The 20057-nt window shown below is 48.1% G+C and overlaps 3 protein-coding genes across 10 annotated transcripts; 1 reads left to right on the forward strand and 2 right to left on the reverse strand.

Moving 5' to 3' along the window:
• Window positions 1-634: 634 nt before the first annotated feature.
• STK16 (serine/threonine kinase 16) lies at window positions 635-4076 on the reverse strand. Of its 4 annotated transcripts, none has more exons than XM_016156755.1 (8): window positions 3971-4076; window positions 3440-3629; window positions 2644-2863; window positions 2240-2373; window positions 1949-2069; window positions 1737-1832; window positions 1203-1324; window positions 879-1089 (listed from the first exon to the last, which is right to left on the reverse strand). In XM_016156755.1, exons 2-8 carry the CDS (start codon window positions 3523-3525, stop codon window positions 951-953), a joined length of 918 nt encoding a protein of 305 aa, XP_016012241.1. In that variant the 5' UTR covers window positions 3526-3629; window positions 3971-4076; the 3' UTR covers window positions 879-950. The 4 variants fall into 4 exon arrangements, with proteins under 4 accessions (XP_016012239.1, XP_016012241.1, XP_016012244.1 ...); XM_016156758.2 differs by lacking the exon at window positions 3971-4076 and adding an exon at window positions 3834-3948; XM_016156759.2 differs by lacking the exon at window positions 3971-4076 and adding an exon at window positions 3918-3935.
• GLB1L (galactosidase beta 1 like) lies at window positions 2863-15538 on the forward strand. 3 transcript variants are annotated; one of them, XM_016156750.2, is made up of 18 exons: window positions 2863-3325; window positions 5544-5628; window positions 5844-6010; window positions 6257-6407; window positions 6579-6639; window positions 10376-10470; window positions 10571-10745; window positions 10834-10892; window positions 10996-11117; window positions 11227-11267; window positions 11466-11584; window positions 11898-11972; window positions 12073-12162; window positions 12305-12418; window positions 12697-12828; window positions 13042-13257; window positions 13421-14745; window positions 14849-15538. In XM_016156750.2, the coding sequence occupies exons 2-17, from the start codon at window positions 5560-5562 to the stop codon at window positions 13688-13690; spliced, it is 1956 nt and encodes a 651-aa protein (XP_016012236.2). In that variant the 5' UTR covers window positions 2863-3325; window positions 5544-5559; the 3' UTR covers window positions 13691-14745; window positions 14849-15538. The 3 variants fall into 3 exon arrangements, with proteins under 3 accessions (XP_016012236.2, XP_036092396.1, XP_016012235.2); XM_016156749.2 differs by lacking the exon at window positions 2863-3325 and adding an exon at window positions 4063-4265; XM_036236503.1 differs by lacking the exons at window positions 2863-3325; window positions 13421-14745; window positions 14849-15538 and adding an exon at window positions 4062-4265 and having other exon boundaries at window positions 13042-13321.
• On the reverse strand, window positions 9780-20025 carry ANKZF1 (ankyrin repeat and zinc finger peptidyl tRNA hydrolase 1). Of its 3 annotated transcripts, none has more exons than XM_016156745.2 (16): window positions 19875-20025; window positions 19501-19595; window positions 18535-18647; window positions 18207-18424; window positions 17888-18081; window positions 17374-17486; window positions 17136-17283; window positions 16615-16843; window positions 16279-16428; window positions 15127-15613; window positions 14854-14965; window positions 14559-14726; window positions 14337-14422; window positions 11252-14133; window positions 10963-11153; window positions 9780-10859 (listed from the first exon to the last, which is right to left on the reverse strand). In XM_016156745.2, exons 1-14 carry the CDS (start codon window positions 19957-19959, stop codon window positions 14010-14012), a joined length of 2322 nt encoding a protein of 773 aa, XP_016012231.2. In that variant the 5' UTR covers window positions 19960-20025; the 3' UTR covers window positions 9780-10859; window positions 10963-11153; window positions 11252-14009. The 3 variants fall into 3 exon arrangements, with proteins under 3 accessions (XP_016012231.2, XP_036092395.1, XP_016012234.2); XM_036236502.1 differs by having other exon boundaries at window positions 17136-17280; window positions 18207-18309; window positions 19446-19595; window positions 19875-20024; XM_016156748.2 differs by having other exon boundaries at window positions 18207-18309; window positions 19446-19595; window positions 19875-20024.
• Window positions 20026-20057: the final 32 nt, after the last annotated feature.

Below are 20057 nucleotides of genomic sequence, written 5' to 3' on the forward strand. Positions count from 1 at the left end.
AGGGACGCAGTGCCCTTCCCTGGGGAACAGGTTTTGAGCCCAGCTAAGGAAGGGCCCCTGTTTACTCAGCAGAGTAGGCAGGAAGTGGCAGGAGGATATACTGCCATACCACACTGGCGTTATTAATCATTAACCATGTGTGAGCTAGAACCATCTGGGAGAGACTGGGCCAAAATGGCTGCCACCTCCACTCCCTTTGCCCCCAGGCTGAGGCTGGGAGACCTGTTATGTAGCTGTCCCAAAGCTCCCTCAGATGTCTCCACCCAGAAGCCCCTGCCTGGTAAACTGGCTGGGCTGCTCTGACTAAGCTACCCACCCTTGGGAAAGAAGGAAAGAATTACTTGAATGCCTTTAGGGGGCCCTGATCACAGTTCTTGGCATAGAAATCTACTCAAGCTAGAGTGCTTTAAATTTTTGACTAAGACAAGCTAGAAGGACTGCCCACTACCAACCAGCCATATCTAAGGTAAGGATATTTGCCTCCTGGCATGGAATGATGAAGCCATACTATTCCTAACTCTACACCAGTACCTCTTCTTCCCAGGCTGTTCTCTTGGAAACGGCAACCAGACTTTGGGTGCCTTGTACCTCTGCTCTCACTCCAGGAACAATGAGACTAAGATCCATACCAAGCTGCTTTCACTTTATTTCTTTATTTATACATTCTCGTGCTCCCAGATTTGGAGGCAGACCATGATGTAAGCTCAGCAGTCCTGCCCATGGCCTTTACTAGATTCTATCAGTTTCCCTTTCCCCATCCCCCACCCTCACCTGCTCCAACTCAGACTCCCTATCCAGTTTTTAAGGATAAGGGAGCAGAGACAGAAGACTGGGCTGAGTCTCCCCAACTCTTGCCCCTCCCACAACTACAAGAGAGAGATTCTAGTAAGGGATGAGGGCCCCTTTCAAAGGCACAGAGGGCCACCTTCTCAATGTGACCACTGGTTTGCTCAGATTTGGGTAGTGTGCTGGCCTGGAGCTGGGGGTTGCAGAGCCTCTAACTGACTGAGGAGAAGAGGAATGTGAGGTCGCTGCTGGGGGTCCACAGCCATCATTGAGGCCAGCAGCTGCCGCAGCGCTGAAGAATGCCTGTTGAGGTAGAAGGGCAGGGTAACTGGGGGCACCCATCCCCCACGCTGAGGCTCCACCTCTGCTAATGTCAAGGAGAGTCTGAAATACTTCATGCCCCTTTTATTGCTCACCTGGGGCTTTGCGGGATGCTGAGTTGGTTCTGTACAGCGAGGGCCACACTGTCACCCTTCTGGAACACCATGTCATAAGGGCCTTCCCCAAACATCATGGCATATAGCACACAGCCTAGGGACTGACCATAACTTGGTTATTCCATGGAAGGGGATGATGACTCTTCTCTTAGTTCTATAGTAAAAGGAGTCTACATAAGCTAAAAGGACGATGCCAACCTCAGCCATATGATACTACCAGGGCCCAGAGAAAACTGCCAGTTAGCTGGAGGCCTCTTCACCCCTTGCTTAGGCACTGCCTTCAGCCCTGACACTTAGCTGTGCCAACTCTGTTCAAAAGGCAAGCTTATACCACTTCCTGAACAACTGAGTACAGTGTCAGTGACAGTTCCCAGGAAGGAAGTCGAGGGGGATTAGGCCATACATGGTTCCTGGGGCCCCATGTGCTTGAAACCAAAGGCCTGCCCTTCTACTCCCCAGTAGGTACAGAGGAGTGTCCCTCCCCACCCAGATTCCCACCCACATGCTCCTTACCCAGACATCAGTCCGCTCATCGATGACACAGTGGCTCTGCACAGAGAAGAGCTCTGGCGCCCGGTAGGAGATGGTGCACCGCTGGGCTGCCCAGTCCTGGAACAGAGCTCGAAAGTGGGGCACAGGCCATGGTCATGTGACCAAATTGGGGCATGCACCAGAAGTGGTAAAGGATGGGGAACAGGTGAGCAAAAGAACCTAGAGACTCTTACCTGCAGGGCCAGAGCCTGGCGGGAACCTTCCACATGGATGCATGCTTGATTCATGGAACCCAAGTCCATTAAAACTGGCTGCCCCCCATCTCCAAGCAAGATATTGGTGGGCTTCAGGTCCCTGTCAGAAAGTGGAAATGACCCATGAGCATCCATAGACAGAGAGGATGGAATCCCAGGGAGCAAAAGAATCATGAGGACTGAGCCTTGGGAGGAGAGCAGAGACCTCTCATTTCTCTTGGTGGGGATCTTCCCTTCTGCCCCCAAAACACACAAGGCCCTCCCACTGACCTGTGGGCATAACCCTGGGCATGAATGGCCTCAAGGCCTCTGCAGATACCCAGCAGCAGCTGAAGGATTTGTTCTTCAGTCAAGAAGTTGCCTTTGTCTTTCAGCCTTTCTATCTCGTTCCACAGCGTACCTCTCTGCAACACAAGTGTCCCCACAGTTGATGCTTTTCAAGCCTCTTCTCCCTGAACCTGACCCCCTCCCTGTGTCAAAAGCCTATCACCACACAAAACCCTTTCACCATACACACTACATACACCATAGTGCCACTTTGTTTCCTCTAAACCCCAAATCTTAAGTGGTCAAACCAGGACATGGCCTCTACTTCCTAACATACTTGACTGCTCACACAGCATTTCGTACGTGGCTCTGTTGCAACCCCCTCCATAGCCAGGAAACTTTCTGACCTTGAAAAAGGGTAGCAGCAGCCAGGCCTCATGTTTAGTGCCCCGCTCCCTCAGACAATAAGCCACAAGGTGAAGGATGTTGGGGTGATGGAAGAGGCGATGCATGTCTGCTTCTCGTTGGGCCTCCTCCCGGTCCTGCTGCTCGTGACACAGGATTCGCTTCAAGGCGTAGAAGTGTCCATCATGTAACCCCTCCACTAGATCCACATAGCTGAACCCACTGTGGGCCAAAGGGGTCAGTGAAGGACCATGGTCATCTCCCACGCTGCTCGGACCCAGAGGAATTCCCTGGGGAGAAGGTGGGGTATCTTTCCCATTTAGGAGAAACCCTCCCAAGATGTGGCTTAAGAAGAGTCTGAAGACTATTACTACACTTTGAGCTCAAGAGCTGGGACACAGTAATCTTTGAGTTCCTATGGTCATAACCCAGTGCTCTCTGCACATGACAGATGTTCAATAAGCATTAAATGACTAATAGTCAATATTTATCAAGTGCTGTAAACTAGACACTGGTGAGACATTTTATATGCATTATCTCATTTAATCCTCACAGCTCCATCCGTGATGCAAGACAGTAATTATCTCCATTAAGCAGACGAAGAAACCAGGGCTTATAAAGGTGGATCTACAAGGCCTGGATCCAGAATCTACTTTCTTGCCTAACATGTCACTAACATGTCAGGTGCGTTGAAGAGTATGTTAGAGGATAAAATCTTTATGCCCCTATCATGTGCAGACTGCTGTCCTCAAATCACCATAACCCTGGGGACGAGCTAAGTGATTTCCAAACACTCACCCCTCCCCCAGTTTCTGGATGAAGAGGTAGCGCTTATTGTCAATGATGACAGTTCCCCGAGAGCAGACACACAGCGCGTGGCCCATAGTGTCTCCGTCATCCTCCTTAAGGATGGTCTGAGGCTGCCAAAAAGTTCGTCCAGGTTAAGTGGGCTCTTCCAGGAGATGTGCTGGGGGTCCAGCGGATCATGCTGGAAAGAAAAGAGCGGCAGTGTTGCAGGTCCGGCACAATCCAGATGACCCCTTTAGTACCAAAGTGGAAAGCTCAGGCCCACGTCTCGGAGTCTAGAGAAAACGGGTCATGGCGATACCAAGGCTGAGATGAGGTCACACTTCCACTACCAGACAACTTCCTCCACCCCCAGCCCACATTTGGGTGGCCCCGGCTCCCACACCCGTCGGGCCGCAAAGGCAGGGTATAGGGTAGTTCCGGCGAGCAGGGGGGTGCGAGGTTCCGGCCCATCCCTTGCAGAGGCCACCCGCAGCCTCGGCGCGTAGACCCCAGACAGGCCAGCTCGGCTTCCCCACTAACCTGACTCCGGCGGGAGGCAAGCGCCAGGACACCGGAAGCGGTGGTTTCGTCATCATTCCGCGCAAGCGTAACGGCCCGTGGTAGCCTAGCAACCGCTTGGCATCCGGACGATGTGGGGGCGCGGAACTGACAGGCGGGGGGCCGGGTAGGCCTGCGGGAGGACGGGTCCCAGGACCCGGGTAAGGGTTCCACACCTGGCCTTCAGTAGGGAACAAGACGCAGGCACCTACGCCAAGGGGGAGCAAAGCCGGGCTCGGCCCAAGGCCCCCAGAACCTCCATTTCCCAATGCCGGAGGTAGGAGGCCTCATACCTCCCGCGCGCTGGGTAGCCCACTACAGTCCAGTCCCGGCGTGTGTGCAGGGATGCGGGGAGGGGCGGGTACTGGCGGCCTTGACCTCTGGAGCTCTGATCAGTACAATCTAGGGGGCTCTGGCCTGTTTCCCACTACCCTAGTCTCAGCGGTTAAGAGCTCAGGCTTTGGAATCAGACTAGGGTCTAAATCCGATCTTATAGTCTACAGGCTGTGCGACCTCGGACAAGTTATTTAACCTCTCGGAGCCTCACTTTCAGAAACTGTAAAATAGATATGCTAGTACCTAAGGTTAAGTGCATGAACCATGAGACCAGACCGCCTAATTCAAATCCCAGCTCTACTAAACTAGTTGTGTGACCTTGCACAGGCTACTTAATATTTCTGTCCCTCCATGTCCTTATCTGTAAAACGCAAATTATAATTATCTACCTTATGGAGTTGTTTGAAGATTAAACAATACGTAAAGTGCCTAGTACAATATCTGATGCATAGCCCTCAGTGTCAATAAACAGAAGTAATAATTATAATAATACTAACCATTATTATTATTATTACCCTGATCATCACATCCCAGGCTCGGGACCGTGAAGGCAGGAGTAATGGAAATTACAAATTCCCAAGCCTTGGCAAGAAGCAGCTGTCCTTGACAGCTCTTGCCCAGGCAGGCAGGGATAAATTGGAAAGGTGTCCACATCCAAAGAAGATGAAATGGCCCGCATGGTCTCTTTTGCTGAAGTAGGCTCTTCAGGAAAAACATCCCTTTAGTGACCTGCTTCCCCCGTCTACCCCCTTTCACATTGCTGGGAAGTTCTTTCTATAGTTTTCCTTGGTTCTGAACCTGTTTTAGCCCCCTGATTCTGACATGCATCCAGCTTGAATCTGTTATGTGCCAGGCCCTGTGCTAGCAGCTGAGGATTCAAGATGGACAAGGCACTCCCAACCCTTTGGGAGCTCAGTCTAGTAGAGCGCAGCTTCTCAGTCTTCAATGTGCTGAGGATTGCCTGGGAATCTTGTTAAAATACAAAGTCTGATTTTACGGGTCTGAGGTAGGACCTGAGACTGCATTTCTAATAAGCTCTCAGGTGACGCTGATGAAGCTGGCTCAAGATGCAGAGGATTTTATAAACTAGTAGAGTAGTGGGAGACAAAGTCGAGGCTAATCGCCTGCCAACTTGGGGAGGTCTCCGCCCCTTCTTGCTTGCGAAGTTCCCTCCCAGGAATCCGCCACGTGACAGTCAAACCGCTGTCTCTGACTGTAGGAGCCCTGTAAGCGCCATGGATCCCAAGAAGTCACTCTGCCTTCCCTCACTGCTGCTGCCGCTCCTGATGCTGCTGCTGCCCCAGGTAAGATAAGAAGGTTGAACCAGACGGCTGGGTTCGGTGAGGCCGGATCAGATGTGGCATAGGAAAGAACGTGAAAACAAAACAGTGGCAGACGCTAGTTCCAACTTCCCTGCTCTTGGCAGCTGACACTCCCCCCGCTCCCCGCCCCCCCCCCCCCCCCCCCGCTTCCCGCCCCTACTCCAGACCTCTGCTGAACAAGTTCTCTCCCTTTGCAGGCAGACACTCGGTCATTCGTAGTGGACCGAGATCATGACAGTTTCCTCTTGGACGGGGTTCCGTTCCGCTACGTGTCTGGCAGCCTGCACTACTTTCGGGTACCGCGGGTGCTTTGGGCAGACCGGCTTTTCAAGATGCGAATGAGTGGTCTCAACGCCATACAGTTGTAAGAAGTGCTCGGGAGAGCCATGGAGGGGTGGGATTTACTCTTCCTGGCACCTGCTTCAGAAGGGTGTCTGGCTGGATATGATGAGAGGTTAGAGCTCCAGGACTTCCAGGCAAGGGTGGGAAAGGGCCCCAGGACCTCCTTCCACCAGCTTCCTGGAGATTCCTTACAAGGCCTGAGCCTTTAGCTTCCTGGGCATCTCCCCAGATGACCTCCTTGGGCCTGGTTAACCTCTTCCTTTCTCAGTTATGTGCCCTGGAACTACCATGAACCAGAGCCTGGGGTCTATAACTTTAATGGCAGCAGGGATCTCATTGCATTTCTGAATGAGGCAACTATTGCGGACCTGTTGGTCATACTGAGGCCAGGACCTTACATCTGTGCAGAGTGGGAGATGGTAAGTTAAATGGGGAAAAGAAAGAACCAAAGCCACCTATGTGGGGTTCCTAGGCTACTCCCTTCTGCCCACACTCTAGGGCCATTTCCAGCACTACGCAACTTCCTCCCTTCCTACCTCCCCTAGACAACAAAACCAACATGCCTCTTTGTTGCTTTATGTTTGTCTCAGGGGGGTCTTCCATCCTGGTTGCTTCGTAAACCTAGTATTCATCTGAGAACCTCAGATCCAGGTGAGTTGAGACAAAAGATTTAACACAGAAAAAAGCAAACAATGACAAAATGGGTCATTTGGGTGCCCAAAAGAGACCATACCCAAATCATTTATTTAAATATTTATTGAGTATTTCCTTCATGCCCAGCAGGCTGCTAGAAACTGCACACCAGACAGACTCAGTCCCTGTTCCATGGACCTTATACTATATTGGGAGAAACAGACTTTTAGAAAAACCAAAAACCTGTAATATTATTGCCAGCTATAAAAATACCACACAAGAAAATAGACGAGGAGTTGACATAGTGAGTAACAAAGAGGACCTCTTTTAGGCAGGGAGGTCAGAAAAGGCTTTTCTGAACAAATGACATTCAGTTGACTTTAGGGAAGGGAAAGCTCTGGTCATATGAAGAGTGAGGTGAGAAGGACCAGGTAGTGGGGATGGTGTATTCTAAGGCCCAGAGATGGGAAAGAACAGGGCATGGTCGAGGCCAGCATAGCTGGAGCATAGTGGGTAAAGGAGAGAGTAGTATGATGTGAAATTGGAGATAGATAGGGACTGTTGATGCAGGACCTTGTAGGCCATTGGAAGGGGTTTGCATGTATTCTCAGAGCAGTGGAAAGTCATTGAAGAAGTTGAAGGAGTTTAACCAGAGATGCGACACGATCTGATTTATTTTCACATTATTTTAGCCTGGACATTGAGAATGGATTAAGGGGAGTAAGGGTGGAGGTGGAGAAACCAATTGGGAGACTATACCTGTAGTTGAGAAGAGAGCCGATGGCTTCTGGACCAAGGTGGCGGCAGTGGCAATGGAAAGAAGAGGGCAGGACTGATATATAGGTCGGAGGTAAAATCACCAGGACTTGTTGATAGATTTTGATGAAAAGGTGTCATGGTGGGGGCAATTTGAGTAGGGTCCGGAAAGAAAGGAACAAAGTTTCTGGCCAGTCAAGACAATGGTGACAGGGAAGGTACAGAAGACCGGGAATGGTGAAGGAATGACTTTTTGTGATGTGATAGAAACCGAATGGGGCCAGTTCCATTCTGATCATGTTCAGTTTTTATCACATCATACTCAAGTGAGAATATTAAGCAATGGGATGTTTAAGTGTGGCATTTAGGGGGTGGTCTGAGTTAAAGATATACATTTGGGAGTCATCAGTCTAAAGACAGCACTTAAATCCATGGGTACTGAGATATCACCTACAGAAAGAATGTAGAGAAAGAAGAGAACTCAAGATTAAGCTCTGAGATGCTCAGTATATTTCAAGTTTAGATTTAATTTTAGGTGCAAACAGGAAGTCATTAGAGCAAGGGAATAATTTTATTTAATTTATAGCTTTTAAAAAGATCACTCTGGTAAATATATTTGCTGAGGACCCTCCAGGTGCTATGCCACTTCTTAGGATCCTGGAGAGCTTTATGCCCCTTATGGCATTACCCAAACTCGATGATGATAAAATAATAGAGTATTGATTTGATGGAATACCAACATGCAATCTGTTTTTCTCAAGAAAACCTGTGACCTCTTCATTGTTAAATCCATAGTTGTTTCTCAGGCCTCATCCTTCTTGATCAGTTAGCAGCATTTAGCACAGTTGATCATCACTCTGTCCTCTGAAATAAATTCTTATCTTGGCTTCCATGCCACACTTATCTGGTCTTTGCCCTTTTCCCCACAGTCTCTCTAACCACTCTTCAGTCCCTTATTGGTTCTTCTCCATTTCCCTTTCTGCTAAATGCTTGAGTGTTTCAGGGCACAGTCCTTGAATGCTTCTCTTTTCTATGTTCGTGCCCTGGATAATTCCATCCATTTGCATGGCTTTAAATTCTATCTAATAGCTAATGACTGAAATATGTATATCTAGTCAGGGCCTTCTTTTGGCCTCCAAAACTATATATCCAGCTGCCTACTTGACTTCTTCGTTTGGACATCTAAAAGGTGTAACGATACAACTAAGCTCCTGGTACTGGCTCCCAAACCAGCTATCCCTACAATCTCCCCAGCTCAGTTAATGGCAACTCTACATTCCAACCGATTGGACTAAACACTATGGTACTATTTTTTATGCCTATCTTTCTGTCGCACTCCACATTCAAACTATCAGAAAATCCTGTCAGCTTTACCTTCAAAATATATGGAATTCAGCTACTTTTTATCACCTCCACCTCCACCACCCTGGTCCAAACCATCTCTCTCAGCTGGATTATTTTAATAGCTTCCTAACTGGTTTCCCTTCTTTGTCCCTCCCCATGTAGTCTATTCGCAATACAGCAGCCAATGCAATTCTTTTAAAATAGATTTAAATATATATCAGATCATGTCCTTTCTCTGTTTTAACCACTCCAATAGGTTCTAATCTCATTCAGAATATGTACCATAGAGTCTTTAAAATGGTCTGCTAGTTCTTACCTGCCTGGCCCGGCCACCTCCCTGACATCTACTCTTCTCATTGTTCACACTGGCTTCACTGCTGTTCTTCAAACCCACCAGGCATGAGGTGCTCCCGCCATCTTCTTGCGGGATGACCTCAGTGAGGTCTTCCCTGGGCCACCCTCTAAAATTTAAGCTACCCACCATTTTATATCCTCCTTCCCTCCTTATTGTTTTCCCTCGGCATTAGCTCACTATATATTTTACCTATTTATTATCTGCTTCCCTTACCGGAAAGGAAATTCCACAAGGGCAGAGATTTTTGTCTATTTTCTTCTATCTATATCCCTAAGACCTAGAATAGTGCTTGGTGTATAGTCGGCATCCATAAATATTTGTTGAATGAGATTTAATGTGTGCTTGGATTAAAGAAGGCACTAAAACCTGGGTCTCCTTTATACAGAACACAATATATAAAGGAATTAAATGTTTTAAGAATACAAAAATATCCTCCAAAATAGCTTTCATCAAATCTGCCTTTGAGAGTCCACTATCTGTGAGGCATTGTCCTCAATGACAGAGACAAAGCACATGAAGCTGACAAAGTTCCTGCTTACTAGTCAAGGAGACCAACAGGAAATAATCACAGAAATATATGCGTAACTATAATTAGTTGTGTACTTGAAAGAGAAGTATGAGGTAACATGAGTGTTTAACGGGGTTCTACCCTAATCTGAGATATCATAGGCTTTTTTGAGGAAGTGAAATATAAGTTAAGACCTGAGGAAGTGAAATATAAGTTAAGACCTGAAGCCTGATTTGGAGTTGGCTAAGTAAAGAGCGTGGGGAGGCAGTATCAGGCAGAGGTAATAACATGCATGAGGACACTGAGGACGAACAACAAAAATCGCAAATAGGGGTTGAGAACTTAAGGAATGGTACCTAATATAATAATCGTTCAATTGATGACTTAAATCACCTGGACTCTCAGTTATATCAAAGTGCATGTCAGACATTCTACATTTCTGTGAATCGCCATGCTATTTCATAGCAATATCAAGTATACACTGATTACATACTAATAGCTCCATAAAATTCATTTAACATTTTTCTTACATTTAAAAAATAAATCTATAAGAAACACTGCTTGAAGGTTTCCTATGCTCAAAATTTCATTGCCATGCAACTATACAAGTACTTAGGGTTGAGATCTTCTTCTGGCAAGAGTAACTGCTTCTAAGATTTAGTTGTAGACAAGTGGGATGCAAACTGCAGCCCAGAGTTCAAGCAGCACTGAAGCTGCTAACATTAATGCCAGGGATGGGGGCTGTGGAGGTGGTGGCGCCCGCATGAGCAGAGCACTTCTCCTTCCTTTAGACTTCCTTGCCGCAGTGGATTCCTGGTTCAAGGTCTTGCTGCCCAAGATATACCCATGGCTCTACCACAATGGAGGCAACATCATTAGCATTCAGGTACACGTGGAAAGTTGACTGGGCAAGAGGAAGGTGGGGCCAGGGGTCCTTAACCTTCTCCTCCTCATAGCCGAGTTCCACTTTTCCTTTCCCCTGGCAGGTGGAGAATGAATATGGTAGCTACAGGGCCTGCGACTTCAGCTACATGAGGCACCTGGCTGGGCTCTTCCGTGCACTACTAGGAGACAAGATCTTGCTCTTCACCACAGATGGGCCTGAAGGACTTAAATGTGGCTCCCTTAAGGGACTCTATACCACTGTAGATTTTGGCCCAGGTCTCTTGAGCAAGGGTTAGGAGTGGAGTCTGGGGAAGGGGCCCCTCTTCTTTGATGTTTACCTTTCACCTTTGCCTCCTTTCTGCAGCTGACAACATGACTAAAATCTTCGCCCTGCAAAGGAAGTATGAACCCCGTGGGCCATTGGTAAGGAGTCAGAAGGGAGGGCAATGAATGCAGGAGTCAGGGTTGGAAATGGGTCGAGCTCAGTTCTCACCTCACTCGTGGCTTCTTTCACTTCACATTCTAGGTGAACTCTGAGTACTATACAGGCTGGCTGGATTACTGGGGCCAGAATCACTCCACACGGTCCATTCCATCTGTAACTCAAGGACTAAAGAACATGCTGAAGTTGGGAGCCAGTGTGAACATGTAACTGGAGACACTGGGGTCAACATGAATCTGTAACTGGGTGTTGGGGATAAAAGTTAAGAATCAATGGGTCAGCTCGTACCTTTCTCCCTGCCCTCCCCCACTTCAGGTACATGTTCCATGGAGGTACCAACTTTGGATACTGGAATGGTGAGTCCAGATGGTTCCTGGGGCTGAAGCAGGGATGCAGCAATAAAGTAGAATCTGCGGGCTGGGTAGATTACTGTGTCTAGAAGCTGGATATGGCCATCGCTGCTTTCTTAGATGGCAAAATTCTCTGCATGAATCTTTGTTTAGTGCCTATCGTCTGTCTGAAAGACATATTGAGTTAAATTGATTTGACCCCAGGTGCTGATGAGAAAGGACACTTCCTTCCAATTACTACCAGCTATGACTACGATGCACCAATATCTGAAGCAGGGGATCCCACACCTAAGCTTTTTGCTCTGCGAAATGTCATCAGCCAGGTGCCCTACCACTTCATTAAGCGCCAAAGGCTTTTATTAATTTCGGGAAAGGGAGTGTCTAATTTGTATGTAAAGGGATCCCAGAAATCAGTGGTGGTTGTCTGGGCCAGAGAGCACTTTGAGCATCCAGTGGAAGTATTTTCCACCCATCCAAATAAGACTACCTGGGGAGATACACAGAAGTATGTGCAAAATTACAGGATCTTCATGACTCCTGAAGCCCTTCCCTGGACCCCAGGTTTAGAACTCTGTGCTAGGGTCTTGGAATAGGGGTTGTGGTGTTCCTATGGTTCCTGAGAGAATTTGGGCTCAGTTCCAGGAAGTTCCCTTGGGACCTTTACCTCCCCCCAGCCGCAAGATGATGCTTGGACCTTTGACCCTGCACATGGTAAGCTCCTCCCCATCTCTTCTGATTCTACTGTTATTCTCTAAATAGCCCTATATTTTGAAACTTCTTATATTCTGATACTACCACCTTATTCTAATAGGATGGAAATTTGCTGAATTTCCTGTACTTCCTGTGCCCCAAAGGGCCCATCCATTCAATCTTGCCAATGACCTTCGAGGCTGTCAAGCAGGTAAGGCATCCCACATCCAGTTGGTTGATAAGGTAACCTTCCTCAACAGCTGTAGCCAAAGGTTCCCTAAGTTCCGCATCTTCCACACAGTATCATATTTTATCTCTCAGTTCACCTTAAGTACCCATTCTTCCGCATCCAGGACCGTGGCTTTATGTTATACCGGACCTATCTAACGCGTACTATTTTTGAGCCAACACAATTCTGGGTGCCAAACAACGGAATCCATGACCGTGGCTACGTGATGGTGGATGGGGTAAGGACCTGATTCCAGGCTACCTTGTGAGCCAATTTCCTCTCCTTCCAAGCACCCTTTAGCCTCAAGTTCCACCCATCTACCTTTTGCCACTGCCTGCCCACATTTGCAGGGGGTCCAGGGATACGCTGGGATGAGGAAGTTTGACTAAGGGTAAGGTTCCAGAGTGGACTGTGACTGACAGATGGACTTCATTCTGTTTGCTCTCCAAATAAGGATCCAAATGTGGCCAGGAGCTAGATGCAGTGCCCTTCCTCTCACAGATCCTCTTATCACAGGTGTTTCAGGGTGTTTTGGAACGAAACATGAAATACAAGCTATTTTTGACGGGAAAAGTGGGGGCCAAACTGGATGTCTTGCTGGAGAACATGGGAAGGCTCAGTTTTGGGTCTAACCACAGTGACTTCAAGGTGAGCTAGCTTTGCCTACCATACTCTCATTAACCAAACTCCCCTGGAAAGATAGGGTCCTGACGGAAGATAAGAGCCATGTCCTCAGCAGTTAGGCAGCAAGGTGGTTTGTGGGGATCTGGACATGCTGCTAGTTGCATATCAAAGCTTGATTAGGGATAGTCTGGCCTTAGAGCTTATTGAATGATGCATTTTCATTTGCCTTCTTCACAGGGCCTATTAGAGCCACCAATTCTGGGGCAAAGAATTCTCACGCAGTGGCTGATGTTCCCCCTGAAAGTTGACAAGCTTGTGAAGTGGTGGTTTCCCCTCCAACTGCTGAAAAGGTCACGTCCTCAAACTCCCTCTGGCCCCACCTTCTACTCCACAACGTTTAAAATTTTAGACTCAGGCGGGGACACATTTCTCTTTCTACCTGGATGGACCAAGGTATTGCTGACAGCAGTGGTCGTGGTGGGGGGGAGGGAGTGATAAAAGGGGAAAATCATGGAAGGGGGAGCAGACAGTTTTCTGATTAGAAACCCAAAAGGGGATGATTCTACTCCCCTTCAGGGCTGACTATTTATTTTCCTCTCTCCTCCCTCTTTCCCAGGGCCAAGTGTGGATCAATGGGTTTAACTTAGGCCGGTACTGGACAAAGTGGGGGCCACAACAGACCCTCTACGTACCAAGACCCCTGCTGCTTCCTAGGGGAGCTCTCAACAAAATCACATTGCTGGAGCTAGAAAATGTGCCTTCCCCACCCCAAATCCAATTTCTGGATAGTCCTATCCTCAATAGCACCTCGCATAAGACATATATCTATTCCCTCGCAGCTGATACACAAAGTACCTCTGAACCAATGGAGTTAAGTGGGCACTGAAAGAAAGGTAACCCTTGGACATGGGACATGGAGTGGGCAGGATCCCTTGGTACTGGCCATGGTGACCAAAAGGAACTAAAGGCCACAGGCCTGATTGTAAGTACAAGTGCAGTTTCCTTGCCAAACTTTATTGTGATTAAAGTTCCAGAGACAGTGCCAGCTCCACACACCTCTGTGGCCCTATCTTTGCCCTAGTTCCTGCATGCCCCTCACCCTAATAGCCCAAATTCTCTGGTTTCCCGGGGAAGAAGAAACCTAGGGCCAGTGTGAACGTGCTCTCTCGGGGCACAGAGTTGGCTCCAGTTGGAGCTGTAAGAGATCAGGAAGAAGGCTTCCCAGCCCGACAGCGATGATCCTGGAGGCAGCGTGTGGAGCAGAAAGAGAAGTCAAGGTAGTGAAAGGGAATGAGGCCTTGGAGGGATGTCCCACAACTCCAGCAGCGTCTGAACAAGAAAAAGAAAAATAGATGGACAGCTACCCCAGGAACTTTCCAAATCAAGTTCTCCCCGTCCCTCCTCTTGCCATTTCTGTTTTCATTCCAAAGGTTCACAGAACTTCTCAAATCCCCTCAACAACCTTGCTGAGGTAAGGACTCATTCTCCTTGCCCAGATACTATGGTCCACCCATCACTCCTCCTCCACATACCGAGCATTGATGATTGCGGAGTCAGGGACCAGAGGTGCAGGGGCTCCCAACTGGGCAGCTAGTCGGCGCTCTGCAGCCAGAGCTCTCTGAGGGGAAGAGAAGTTGTGTTAAGGACAAGGCCCCAGTGGTGGACAGGGTACCCAAGAAGTGACAGCTGCACCCTGGGAAGGGACCAGACCTCTAAGGAAGTCTCGCTATCGAAGAGAAAACCTCCAGCCTCACCTTCTCTCTGTCGCTGAGAGCGGCAAACCGCTGCTGCTCTTCTTGCTCCCTCTTCTCCTGCTCCCGCTGCTTCCGCTGCTGCTCTTCCCGTTGTCGCCGGGCTGCCTTCTGCTCCCTTTTCCGCAGAGCCTGCCGTGCCTCCATCTCTGGTGTCAGTGGCCCTGGCACCTGGAGGATTTGGGGGAAGGTAAGACTTATAGAAACTATCTTTGGTAAAACCATAAGAAAGTAGAAAAGATCTAGCCAGGACCTATGATGCCTTCCCACTCTGCTGCTTCTTCCTTTCCCAGCTGACCTGAGCCTTGCTGTAATCATAAGCATCTGGATTCTTCTCCATGAACCTTCGGAACTCATTACGTGTTGATTTATCAGCTGCAACTGTATACGGTGGCCGGGCCCGGGAATCCCTAGGTGTAAAAACCCCCAAATTGGATTCGGCTTGCCTCCTACATCACCTAACACCACCTACCGGACCAAGGAGAATACTATCGAGTAGCCAATGCCAACGTTAGCCTTTAGATCATCCTCTCTATACCCTAAAGGGCTCGGCATGGGTACCCTTACTTACTGGATGGTGGGGTCAGCACCTGCCTCCAGCAGCAGGCAAACCACTGAGCCTCTCCCAGCTGCGGCTGCTGCATGCAGGAGGGTGAAGCCACTGGAGCCCAGGGGGGCACTGAGCAGAGACGGAACTTCAGGGTCTACAGGGCTGGCAGCTAGCCAGAGTTTCAGCATCTCAATATCTCCAGCTCGGCAAGCAGCAAGCAGCACATCCCAGGGCTCTGACTGACCAGTGGCCTTGGCCTTATCTAGTGAAGGCTCCAAAGGGACTGCATGTGCCTGGGCTGATTGTGAGAAGGCCTCATCTTCTTGAGCTTCCTGAGGAAGAGTCGTATGTGCCCCAGCCTCCAGGTCTCGGCTTTTCTCCCTCTTATTCCTTTTTCTCCTCCTCCGCTTGGACAATACCTCAAACTCACGAAGATCCAGGGTCCCTATTGTTGACTCTACTAGCTCCAGCTCTCCCTGGAATTCATCTTCTCCCTCTGACCCTGAACCTAGGGAAAATTTTGACATGTTAGAACCACCTAAAGAATAAGCAGAGGGTGGAAGGATGTGGGCTGCCCTAGATGCATAAGAATATACATAGAGATAATCTAGATAATCTTGAAATGAAACTAAGTATTTGTATTTTGTTACCCAAGATAAAATAGCACATCAAGAGCTGAATCCATTAATATCACATGTAGAAATAAGGCTCTCAACCCAGATAAGGACAGGCCTACAAGGAAATATACAGGGACAGGAGTCCCTAGATTCTCCCCATGAGAAGCCTTAGGATGGTGCACAATAGAGGAAAGCATGGCGGCAATGATGGCTATGCAGGCTGAGTCTGCAGCCAAGGGAGCAGCCCTTGGCATCCAATAAGAGAAATCCTGTGAGACTCATGCAACACATATTCAAGTATCTACTCCGTGCTAAGATATTTCTGAGTACCGGGGATATGTCAACAAACAAGCAATAATAGAAGATTTGGAAAGGTCACTGAACATGTCTTAGTAAACGCCAACACATCCTACATTATAAACAGACCTGTGTGTGTAAAGGTGTGTGTGTTGTAATAAGGCTCGTCAATAACAGGGAAGTGAAAATAGATTTGTCACTGCATTTCCAGGACAGAAACCCAGACAGAGATTTGACAGTTTACAGATGGTGCTCAAACCCTGTTTGGGAGAGTGCTCATCCTGCCCCAGTGCCTCATTTTCATCACTGGAGACCTTTCTTTTTTCCTCAACAGCCGCCTTCCTCTCTCTCACTGTCTTCCAGTGTGTCTGAGATGAGGCCAAGCTGACTGTCTCCCGGGGGTCTTCTCCTGCCATAAAACAAAACATGTTGCTCAAGTTTAGCCAAGGAGAAGCCAGCCCCAAATTTTCTCAATGATGTGATGGGGCTGCAGTCCAAGGCCTAGAAAATCCTCTGCACAAACGAAAATCTGAGACTTGGGCTGGAAGGTACAGAAAGGTCTAGGGAGTCTGGGGGATCGGGATCAAAGACTTACCATGGACGTGCAAGGTGGTCAGTTTATGCAGCACACGCTGTAGCTCTCTGAAGGTGGGTCTGCGGGTAGCAAGGGGAATATCCCAAAGTCTGGGATCCCCCCGTTGCAGAGGTGCCCCTTGGCCTCCGAAGAACAAGGATCGGCCAGAGCGGGGGGCACGCAGCAGTATTGTCCCAGTCTCCCTGAGTGCCTTAGCCCAGTCTGGCCCTGCCAGCAGGTCTCGAACATCCTAAAGAAAAGAGTGAGTCAGCCCTGTATATCTTTGTTTGTTATTTTCAAATCTCCAACCAATAAATGGGCCACATGTATAAGGAGTGACAAGTAGGAATTAACAAATTAGCACATAGAGAGGAAGAAGGAGAGGATTAAGATTCTTGGGGATCCATCCTACTCTACCTTTGTCTCTCCAGAAATAATGAAGACTGGAAGGATTCAGGAGTCAACCTCCTTACTATACCACGTAATGAGTTGAGGGTAAAATATGCATTAGTAGCCTACTGGATCCAGGATGCCTAACTCACCTTATATAGTGTGGCTTCATTGTAGCGCCTCAGATTGGCTCCAGCAGAGCGAGAGGCCCCACCCCGGGCATCACGAAGTCCTTGGGCTGTGCCACGCTTGGCCCGTACTGTGTAGCGGTGAAAAGTTTTGTGTGTCATCACTTCTCTTCTGTAGACAACACACACTAAGTACTGGATACCTGGTACTCCCAGGTGAAAAGGATCCATTCCATCCTTAGCCCGCGCAGCACCCTCTCACCCTTGGAAAACAGCACCAGCAAAGTGCCCGGCTGCAGCCATGAGCACCACACAGTGTCTAGGACCTCCACTCTGCAGGTTCTGTAGCAGCAGTTCTGTTTCTTCTGGGGGCAGCTAGATGACAGAGGAGCAGCACAGACATGGTATCTGTTACATTCACTGAGAGTGAGAAACCAGGTGCCAGTGCTAAGTGCTTCATGTGCATTATTCTCATTTAATACAACCACCCTGAGGCTTGTCTCCATTTTACAAATAAGGGAATGTGAGGCTCTTAGAGGCAGTCAAGGTCAAGCAGTAGAACCACAATCTAAACCTAGATTGGTCTGTTTCCAAACTTAATCCCAGTACACTTGACCCTTCCAAGATTCAGGCTGGTTTAATCCAAGACTGCTGTCAAGCACCATACCCACACCCAATAGAAAGGAAGGGAAAAAGTGAGAAATGGACTGAGTCTAAGGGGAAATCTAGGTTGAATATTAGCTGGAGTTGACCACGCAACCTGTGCTGTCACTTACCTGGCGAGGGCCTAGGACACAGCGATAGGCATAAAGAAACTGGCCCTGGGCATTTTGGAAAAGAACCCGATGGGAGCAGAAGCCTCTGCGTCGGTTAGGCTTCTCCAACTCAACCCTCTCCTCATCCACTATCTGCAAGTCCTCCTCACTGGCTGAGTCTGAGTCTTCTGATCCTGAGATGCTGGAAAGATCTCCTGAGAACAACATGAAATACACAAATTTAGTGCCCCATTTTTGACCTTTTACTCACACTCCTAAACTAGGGCCCTCCTCCACTCCTGTATCTTATTCCCACACATGTCTTCCCACCAATCATCACCTGTGGAGCTCTGCTTTTCAAAGTCCAAGGCAGACAGAAGAGGCTTGTTCTTGAGACGTTGCTTTAGGTTAAACCGATGCCAGTCAAGCTTATAATGTTCCCTCTGGTAGGAGGCAATGAGGGAGGCAGAATGTGGAAATATGGCCCAGCCTGGCCTTTTATGGTACCCAAGACCAGTGACAGAACTCCAGTAAGTATAACCAGGCAACACCAACCACCTTAGTCAAACACAGACCTTTATTAATTAAAGACAAATCAAATGTCTACCTCTCTTCACCCACCACTATATTTTTGCTTCCACCATTTAGTTCTGCACCAGGCCCTTTACCTGTTCCTGCTGGTTCTGGAAGGTCTGGTCACAGGCTGAACAAAGTAACTTCCCTGAAATATCCAGAGGACCCTGGAGTGCTGTTCTTTCTGGGCTTGCTCTCTCCCCTGAACCTAAATAAGGGGAGGGTAATGAGATGTGGAAAGGGAGTGCAAATACACAGTACCTGAAATTATGTTCACTGTCTGATATACAAAGCAGAGGAAGCTACAAAAGAAAGAGATGGCCTATCATTGTGTTCAAGGAATTTACGGGCTAGTAATTATGAATTGAATGGCACAATAACCACTTTATACAATAAATATGCTTTTAAAAATATGTATGTAAAATTATTAGAAAGCAAACATTGTATTTAAATTAACCAAAGGGATTTAGAGGAATCTTGCAGAAAATATATTTTGGTAAAGTTAAAATTATTTTTAACTGTGCAGAGACCACTTCCTGAATGCCAGTTTTTAACTTACATTTTCAATTACAGTGTGCAGTTTTGTTTTAAAAAAAGGTTGAAGAAAACATAGCCAAGGAGGAACTAAAGTTGTATAAAACCAAATAATAAATTGTTTTATATTCAAAAACAAGAAATGATTTGATTGGAATCCAGTTAAATTTGGCCTATATTTAGGAATTTTGAAAAAAATACCTAGAGATTTTGAAGTGTTCTTTCAGGTGGTGGTGTTAAGCTGACAAGACATAAGCAATGGCAAGAAACTTGTTTGGAAACAATTCAGGAGCCTGTGCTAGAAACCTAGTAATTGAATGAATTTAAGATAAATTTTATTCCATGGAAAGAGATGTCATCAAGGGCTCCTAAGCTGGGAAATAACAGTAAGAATGTGTTCTCTGGAGGAGCAATAAGCTCCAAAAAGCCTTGTCATGTTCCTCACGGGTCCACCACACATCTTCCCTGATACCTGGACAGGAAGTCCGCAGAGTCTGGGCCTGAGTCTCCGCGGGAAGGTGGCTCACCAGGCTTAGGCCGCCAAGGATCGGAGCATCCGCGCTGAGATCAAACAGGGAGACCGACACAGGAACCTGGGCAGCAGCTGGAGCTGGTGACATGGCTGAATAGAAAGGGGGGAAGAAATGGAGCCCCGCCAAAGCGAGATTCGACTCTCGCGTTTCCTGCCTACCTGACTAGGTCTGCCCGGCGCCGCAAGGGACCTCGGCCCTCACCCTGGTACCAGGAGTCAGCTTTGGGGCTAATACGTGACCCCAGTTCCTTTTCTCAAACCCCCACCCTCGGACCACAATGAGAGTGAAATAGGGGAGCAGCCAGCTCTCAAATGGAGTCCAACGGAGTTAAAATCACTTAGGTTCTCTAACCGACCACTCTTTGTTACCTGTGCGATGAGCTCCAGCAATGACTAAATCACGTGGAGTTCTCCCCGCATTCAGGAGCTGCACCTCCGGGCCTGAGCGGCACATTAAGTAACCAGTTCGAAGCCCGGATTTCTGCAACACCACAATGATCTCGTCACTACGGAGCAGCAAAGAGGACAAACGGCGTCTCCCGCACCTGAGCC

Source organism: Rousettus aegyptiacus, unplaced genomic scaffold (genome assembly GCF_014176215.1).
Source record: "Rousettus aegyptiacus isolate mRouAeg1 unplaced genomic scaffold, mRouAeg1.p scaffold_m13_p_2, whole genome shotgun sequence".
NCBI classification, from domain to species: Eukaryota; Metazoa; Chordata; class Mammalia; order Chiroptera; family Pteropodidae; genus Rousettus; species Rousettus aegyptiacus.